At 38.2% G+C, this 8,838-nt stretch overlaps 1 protein-coding gene across 2 annotated transcripts in view; it reads left to right on the top strand.

The window, feature by feature from the left end:
- PPIG (peptidylprolyl isomerase G) overlaps nucleotides 1-8,607 on the top strand; it is a 28,121-nt gene extending 19,514 nt beyond the window's left edge. For both annotated transcript variants that reach the window (XM_027461451.3, XM_005018936.6), the window contains exons 9-13: nucleotides 3,318-3,522; nucleotides 4,481-4,648; nucleotides 6,108-6,192; nucleotides 6,916-7,052; nucleotides 7,334-8,607. In XM_027461451.3, coding sequence (XP_027317252.1) covers nucleotides 3,318-3,522; nucleotides 4,481-4,648; nucleotides 6,108-6,192; nucleotides 6,916-7,052; nucleotides 7,334-8,450 — 1,712 coding nt within the window. In that variant the 3' untranslated portion in view covers nucleotides 8,451-8,607. The remainder of the gene's footprint in view (nucleotides 1-3,317; nucleotides 3,523-4,480; nucleotides 4,649-6,107; nucleotides 6,193-6,915; nucleotides 7,053-7,333) is intronic.
- The last annotated feature ends 231 nt before the right edge of the window (nucleotides 8,608-8,838 follow it).

An 8,838-nucleotide genomic window follows, 5' to 3' on the forward strand; every position in this document is an offset into this window, starting at 1 on the left:
AAGCTCTTTTCAGATAGTTTTTACATCTGATGGTAACCTCAGCTAATTTCAGTTGATAGGCTGATTTAAATGGTTAGGTAGCATACTAGTTTATACTGCACACAGAAGTGACCAGAAGAGTAGTTTAACTTATGAAGTACAGGGGTTGTATTTCAGTTGGCTCTCTGGCTTTTGTTAGTCTGTCTATAATGAGTGTTGTGAATAAAAACACCATGAAGAACGTTGCTCTGGAAATCATACAGCTATGACATGTCTGCCATGCTTATCTGAAAAGTTAATGCAATTTAGTGCACTGGGATTATGCTTCAGCTGCTGTTCCAATGTGGAGATTCAGGAACATTAGAAGGAGAAAATCTGTTTTAAAAAAAAAAAAAAAGTATGACTGAAAAAAGGGAGGCCAAGATGCCATACTTAGTTGTTTCTGTAGAGATTTTTCTGCACTGTGTATCTAGTCCACTGTGAATTAACTCTCGGCTAACTTGCTGTTACCCAGATTTTTCATCTCAGCCAAGTCTTCCAGAAGCAAGTTCTCTGCACCACTATGAAGAGGAAATCTTTTTGCCTTGGTATATATCACTGATATATAGAAACTTGACCAGCATTCTGAATGAGATACCTGACAGAATAGGGTATTAGGTTCCAACAGAAGAGGTATTGACTTATGCAGGTGATATAATACTACTACCTGTTACTTTGCTGAAGATCTAAAAAATAAATAAAAAATGGCAGAAATATATTACAACTCCTTTAAAAAATGTCTTGAAGTACTTGTTTTCATTATTTTACAAAAAATGACTGATACGACGTAAGTAGTATCAGCTATTACATCTTGTTTGGCACAAGTGGAAGTCAAAAAAAGAAATGCTTGGCTAGACTAAACAGTTGAATTTCTCTATCTGTAATAGAAAATATATCCTGCTCTATTGAGGGAGACACCTCTATGTTTTCTGTTATGTGGAATCTGAATAGTTTTGAGAGGCAGACAGGCTGCGTAGTCATAATGCTGTCTTTGGTGCCTGGTGTTTGCCTTTTCACTTTGCTGCTTTGTGCAGAAAGTGGTTTGGGGATGGGGGGTTGCCTTTAACTGATTCTGCGTTGGTGTAGATTAGATAAAAACCTGTAAACCTTGAATTCTTTGGCTGCAGTAACTTACTATAACTTGTAAAATAGGCTAATGCTTTCGGTTAAGATTGGTGTGCTATGTTAAAATTCATTCCTTTGACCTGCAGCCTGTTCTAAGGCCTTAAAAGTTGTTCTAAAATATACATTGTTTCCTTGCCAAAGAAAACAGACTGTTCAGACATTAATATTTATTTTGGTGTAGTTTTCTTCTGTTTAATGTTGAAGGTTCAGTTTCTTCTGTCTGCAGCTGTACTGTTAGTGTAGTTTGATAAGATGTCTTTGCAGTTTCCAATGGATATATAAAAAAAGACTTGATGCTAATAAGAAAACTCTGGAGTAGTAGTCCATAAACAGCTAGTGTGCCCTCCTGGAGTTCTGGCTAGGACTTCTGATTTTGTGGATTAAGAGTTTATGGGAATTTCTTAACACATTGGAGAATGTTCATGCCATTTAATTAATTTACCTAAAGTGTGTTGACTCAGAAGCCCAGACTTCCTGTAGTGAAGTTCTTAAAGTACTTTTTTATGGTTATATTTTTTTTTCAAATTATCACAACTGACATACTTGCATCTCTTTTAATAGTCTCAGATCAGTTAGAGGGCGTAAAAAGCTGTGTGTGTCCCTGTATTATTTCCTGCTGGACTATTATAAGGTCCAATGAATGAGGGTCCAATGAATAAGGCCCTCGAATGAGGGTGGAAAGGCCTTGCAGAGGGATCTGGATAGGTTGGAGAGCTGGGCGATCGCCAACCGCATGAAGTTCAATAAGAGCAAGTGCCGGGTCCTGCACCTGGGACGGGGAAACCCTGGCTGCACGTACAGACTGGGCGATGAGACGCTGGAGAGCAGCCTAGAAGAGAGGGATCTGGGGGTCGTGGTAGACAGCAAGTTGAATATGAGCCGGCAGTGTGCCCTGGCAGCCAGGAGGGCCAACCGTGTCCTGGGGTGCATCAAGCACGGCATCGCTAGTAGGTCGAGGGAGGTGATTGTCCCGCTCTACTCTGCGCTGGTGCGGCCTCACCTCGAGTACTGTGTGCAGTTCTGGGCACCACAGTATAAAAAGGACATGAAACTGTTGGAGAGTGTCCAGAGGAGGGCTACGAAGATGGTGAAAGGCCTGGAGGGGAAGACGTACGAGGAACGGCTGAGGGCACTGGGCCTGTTCAGCCTGGAGAAGAGGAGGCTGAGGGGAGACCTCATCGCAGTCTACAACTTCCTCGTAAGGGGGTGTCGAGAGGCAGGAGACCTTTTCTCCATTAACACCAGCGACAGGACCCGCGGGAATGGAGTTAAGCTGAGGCAGGGGAAGTTTAGGCTGGACATCAGGAAGGGGTTCTTCACAGAGAGAGTGGTTGCACACTGGAACAGGCTCCCCAGGGAAGTGGTCACTGCACCGAGCCTGACTGAATTTAAGAAGAGATTGGACTGTGCACTTAGTCACATGGTCTGAACTTGGGTAGACCTGTGCACTGTCAAGAGTTGGACTTGATGATCCTTAAGGGTCCCTTCCAACTCAGGATATTCTATGATTCTATGATTCTATGATTCTAAGGTTGCTAGTAAATTGCTCATTTGGAGCTCCAGTTGACAAACCAAGAACTGGTGACTTGTGTAATTAAGAAATAGCCTGCTCTTTAGCTGGGTTCCTTTCCAAACCGGATGGCTTAGTAAGCAATTCCTATCTTTCTGCAGAAAAACGTGTAAAACATGCTGAGCTGGGGGATTAGAGTTGTTCTCTGAGCATCATTTCACGTAGTAGTAAGGTTGGTTATCTGAGTCTTCCCTCTGTTGGGCTGACTTTAATGGGTAATCAGTTCAGTGTATGCTAAACTAGTATCTCTTTTGTTTTAAAACTTCCCTTGTTGGTGGTTTGAGTAGCTTTTATATCAAGTCAGATTACACCTGAAGTAATTTATAAAAAAAAGTTAAAAACATTTAGATTTTTAATTATTCTTCATACATAGGTGATGTTATATAAAACATCATCTGTAAACATACACAGCTATACAAATTTTTGACAGTACAAATTTAGTACTTTAGATCTTCTTCATAGGCATAAAATGTTTGAAACTTTTCTACCTACTTCCAGACACATGCTGTGTTTTGCTTGGGAGAAAGTATTTTTCCAAAGTTGATTTTTCTGAGATGTATTTATAACTGTTTGATATCTAAATCTTTGTTGTTCTGACTTATAGCCAAGAAAGAAGAAAAGAAAAGACACAAGTCGTCTTCCTCATCCAGTGACTCGGAAAGTTCAAGTGATTCAGAATCATCTTCGGATTCATCATCGGATTCTGAGAGTGCTTCAGAAGAGAAATCGAAAAAACGAAAAAAGAAACACAAGAAAAATTCTAAGAAACACAAGAAGGAAAAGAAAAAGAGAAAGAAGAGCAAGAAAAGGTCTGTATTGAGATCTGTGTGTATGCTGTGTGGTGTAATTTTCTCTTGTAGCTACACAAAATTGTGTTCCGTATCTAGTGAAGTAGACAAGTTTAGTTGTTTTTTTTTTTTTCCTGATTTGATGGTAAAGGACAGTGTCCGTGTACAAACATGCTGCAGCTTGTAAAGGAGTGAAAGAATGGACCAAGAATTTTGCATACTTTCCAAATCGAGTTGTGGGAATGCTTGGACTGAAGTGGTGGTTGTGGTGATAGCTTGTTTACCTAAATTCATTTCTGTACAACTCAATGTACATATATCCAGTGCGACTTAGGAGAATATAGTTTTGCTTTTATTCTCGTATACTAAACAAAATATTACAGATAAACATACCACTAGTTCTGTGTAATATACTGAAAGTCTTGCAGTTTCACTGGAAGATGATAAAACTCAGTCTTTTGCTTCTGAAAGTGGTATTTCTAATCTAATAGTTTGTCTTTCAACATGAGATAAAGCTGTGTCAGTCCAAGTTACATTTTTCCAAGCTGGCAGTAAAATATAAGAAATACTCATTTGGTGCTGTCAGGCATTATTTCTGTGGGAGTAAGCCACTTTCACACAATTTTGTTGTTTTTACCAACTACTTGGAGCTACAGTAGTTTTTAGTCAGTTATATGCAAGTGTAAAATATTTCAAGAAAGCTGTATCTAACCATAGAATAAATGTATGTTCGGTGTTGCATCATTGGAACCAGAAAAATATTGGGTAAGAATCTATTGTAGTTGCATGTTTTGGAGTAAAGATATGGGGGTGAAATGTTTCTGAAATGGTTATTTGTTCCCCACGTTTCTTACTTTATTACTGTGTACTGAATTAAGCGAATTTTTTTTAATTTTACTTAAATAGATTGAAAGGGTTTTTTTCTCATCCAGATAACTCATCTCAAGTGTAAATATTTATTTTTATACAAAATATAAAGCTCATCCAGTGAAAGTGAAGATGAAAACCCTGAAGCACAGCCATTATCTACTGTCCGTCCTGAAGAAATTCCTCCTGTTCCTGAAAACCGGTTCCTGATGAGGAAAAGTCCTCCTAAAGCAGATGAGAAAGAAAAAGAGAGGAAAAGCAGAGAGAAGGAAAGAGAAAGGTAATATACCTGTTTGATGAGACACTGACAGTCATATTGCTGTTTTAAGACTGAGTCCTTTCCCTGTTAAACAATTGCATGTTTCTGAGCACAGGTGGATAATTTTTTTTTGCAGTTGACAAGTCTTTTTGTTCCTAGAACAAAAGGTTAATGTTTGGAAATAGTTTTAGTGAATGAAAAATGTAGAATGAATGATTCAAGAAAAAGCAAGTGAAATGGAGTGTAGTTTAATTTACAATTCATTACATACAACTGTCTGATATGAATTTACAACTTTTTTTTTAAAACAAAATACCTGGAAGTCGTGAAATATTCTCTGGTCATGAAGTCTGAAGCATTCATGGGGAATGTTAGAGGGGGACAGGGAAGGGAACTATTTGATCAGTACCAGTTGGGGTTTTGTCTCGCGCTTGTTTAAGAGATTTAACCTAAACGTAGTTAAGACGAGATTGCCTACTCCCTTTATTATAAAGACTTGATTGAAAAAAAAATTAGAAGGAAAAAGAAAGGTAAGGAGGAAATGTGACAACTAATTTTTAGGTACAGTTCTCATTGGAAATTGAGAGGGATGGCTGCTTTTGGGAGCTACCTAGAGATTATCAATATTATTTTGTCCATTAGTTACTAACCCAAAGTGGAAATTTCATGTGGAAAGCTAGTACTGTGTAACAATTACTACATGTGCCCTTGTGACATTTTATAGGTTCTGTGCACATCTCTTAAGCCTGTTTTATAAAACCTAAACTTGAGATGGCACAGGTGTTGCAGTTATTCCATGTAGGATTTTGTGATTGTCCACTGTTGTTTCTATCTGTACTAGAGAGGTTGAAATGCAATTAAATTTAAACTTTACTGCTTGGGTTTCTTCTCTTACAGTAACAGTTTAAATGGACCTCGCAAATGAACCTCAGCTGTACTCATGAAATGAACTGATAATGAAGGGTGGCTTTGTATTGTCACTGCCAGAACACAACAGTGCCTTTCAGAGCTGTGTGAGGATATTCACTTTTCTCATCTGTGAATAAAACCTCGCACAGGCAATCAGTGCGTTGCAGCTTTTCTCCCATACGTGTACAGATCTTCTGTACATTTAAAAAAAAAAAAAAAAAAAAAAGTTAAGCTAGCCACTCCTGAAAAAGTGAAGTATCAGTTTAAATTTATGGTGTGTCATTACTTTGTCCTGGCATGTGTGGTCATCAGGCTCCAAAATGTAAAATAGTTAACAACAAATTTGAAGGAAAAGGTGGACCTTTTCTGATATCAACAGTTTATTTTTTTTGTTCTGTTAATGCCGCATACAAAAGCAAAAGGCATGTGGTGTGGTTGTTACTGTGCCAATAATAAAGGATAACATTTAATGTTTGTTTTCTTTTGATTGTATTTAATTTCTGAAGAAGATATGAAGCTGTTTTTATCTTCTTTTCATTCAGTGTTACAAACAATATCACTTTACTTTTAGTAATCTATCGAATTCCCAGTCAACATACCAGAGAAGATTGTTGGTGACCAGATCTGGAAGGAAAATAAAAGGAAGAGGACCACGGGTAAATGTTTGCAATCCCTTCCCCAAAAGAAACAGGGTGGCAGCCTGCTCTTACTGAGCCTTTTCATTAGGATGGTCAATTTGGGGGGTGGGAGGATGCACGTGTAATTTATGGTGCATTATAATTGATCAGCGGGCTAAAGCTTGAAGTAAGACAAAGAAAATTAGTTTACTGTTTGCGTACTGAGTTGGAAAGGAGGAGGATGCAAAACAACAAACGCTTTCATTGTGTTACTGTAGTAGTTTGTGAATCCGTGAATCTAGCTCAGAAATTGTTCTAGTGAACACCAGAATCTGTAAAATGTCACTAGAAGGAATATGGGGGAAGACTGCCCTTATTTTCAAAGGTGAGCTTAAGGAAAAAAAAAAAGTGTTGTTTTGGTGTTGCTTGTCAAAGCTAAGAATTTTCGTTGTCAGAAAAGTAACTTGTACTAATTAAAAATGGACAGAAGACTTCCACATCTGGATGTTGTACCAAAAAATTGCTGAGAAGTTACCTTAAATAGTTACTTGATCAGACATTTTGTATTCCTGCTGTAGCTGAACATTAAATACGTTTTTTTTGGTGAATTACTAACTTGGAAGCATAAACCTGATACATACATCTAAGTGTAATGTTAGGTGCTGTGGAGAATCACCCACTGGGGATAAAATACTGCTTTGAATTTCACATGCAGTTGATGACTAACTTATACCCATATTTTTTTCTTCTTTTCCTGTCAAGCGTTACCGGACGCCTTCCAGATCCAGGTCAAGAGATCGATTTCGACGCAGTGAAACTCCTCCACATTGGAGGCAAGAAATGCAAAGAGCTCAAAGAATGAGAGTGTCTAGTGGAGAAAGATGGATAAAAGGGGACAAGTAAGATTATTTCTTTTTGGACTGTGTGCATTTAAATTTTTGTATATATCAAAGTAATAGGCACTTCAGCTATAGTTACTTTGAAGAAAAAGGGACACTGACTTGATTATTCCAGCGCTTAACTGTCAGAATTCAATCATGCTAATTTGTGGCTACCATAAATATATGGGTTTTAATACAGATGGCCTGGTGTGACTTCGTTTTAGTCTCACTTCTGACTATTTTTCAGATTGGAGGGGATTCACAATATTTTTAAAATGTAATTTTTCTCTCTCTCCAAGGAGTGAAATAAATGAAATAAAGAAAGATAATCAAAAAAGCCCAGGAAGAGGAAGAGAGAGAAAAATATCAGACCACAGACAAGCTTCTGAAAGCCCAAGCAGAAGAGGGGAAAAGGAGAAGAAAAAAGATCACAAATCCAGCAGTAAAGACAGGGAGACAAGAAGGAATTCAGAAAAAGATGACAAGCATAACAAGAGCAAGACCAGGAAAAGAGGTAAATCTAGAAGCCATAGTAAAAGCAGAGAGAAATCAAGAAGTAAAGAAAGAGACTCCAAACACAGCAGACATGATGAAAAGAGAGTAAGATCAAGAAGCAAAGAGAGGGACCATGAGAAAGGTAGAGAAAAAGAAAAGCGCTATGATTCCAGAGGGAGAGAGAAAGAAAGAAGTAGGAGTAAAGAGAGAAGCAGAAGGGCAGGTTCAAGAAGTAATGACCATGACCATAGGAAGAGTAAAGACAGGGAGAAACATAAGTCAAGAAGCAGAGAGCGTGATCATGGTAGAGGAAAACATAGTTCCAGTAGTAGAACAAGGGAACGAAGCAAAAGCAGAGATAGGGGTAGGAGAGCAAGATCAAGAAGCAGAGACAGAGATCGCAGTAGAAGTAAAGACTACTCAAGGAATAGAGACAGAGAAACAAGAAGAAGAAGATCAAGAAGCAGAGAAAGGAGAGGTACGCCAGATAGATACAGAGGAAGAGAAAATAGAAGAAGGAGAGACTCAAGAAGCTCAGAGAGAGAGGAAAGTCAAAGCAGAAACAGAGAGAGGTATTCAAACAGAGAAAGTAGAAGCTCATATAAGAGAAATGATTCTGAAAGCCAAAGGAAGAGGCGTTCAAAAAGCCGTGACAGTAGCAGTCCTGAATCCAGTAAAGATAAGAAGTCTAGTAGAGATCAAGATAGAAGTCCAGACTCAAAAAAGAGACCAAGTAGCAAAGAGAGAGATTCAAAAAAATCATACTCACGCAGGAGTAATGAGAAGGAAAAGACCAGATCTTCAACAGAGAAAGAAATTAACCAAAAATCAGAGAGTCAGGAAAGAGATCATGCCCCTAGTAAGGATAAAAAGTCCGATCATGAAACAAGTCCTGGAACAGATGACGACAGGCATGGATGAGTTTGTGGACTTAATGTTTCCATTGTCTCAAAGTTTTAGAGACATTTTGGGGAACGCCTTTTTATAAGATGTGGACTCCAGTTTGGTCTTTTGATAATCTAAAACCTGGATCATTTGTACTGCTAAAGTTTTAATAAACTTGAAATGAAAAAACAAATTCTATGTGTAATACAGTGTGCTGTGTTTTAAATACTTCATTGTTTTATGTATCCTTCTTGTGTGTTGGCAGCTAGGGAAGGTACCTTCAATGCCATATTTAGTTTCTACCTGATGAACTTAGTCTGATGCAAACAATGACTGCCTGTGAGGAAGCTTTCTTCATGTGTGAAGAAAGCTGCATGTATACTGTGTCATCTTAAAGCTAGGAGGTTTTTGCAAGAGGTCCATC

The sequence above is a fragment of the Anas platyrhynchos genome, chromosome 7 (genome assembly GCF_047663525.1).
Source record: "Anas platyrhynchos isolate ZD024472 breed Pekin duck chromosome 7, IASCAAS_PekinDuck_T2T, whole genome shotgun sequence".
Taxonomy (NCBI): domain Eukaryota; kingdom Metazoa; phylum Chordata; class Aves; order Anseriformes; family Anatidae; genus Anas; species Anas platyrhynchos.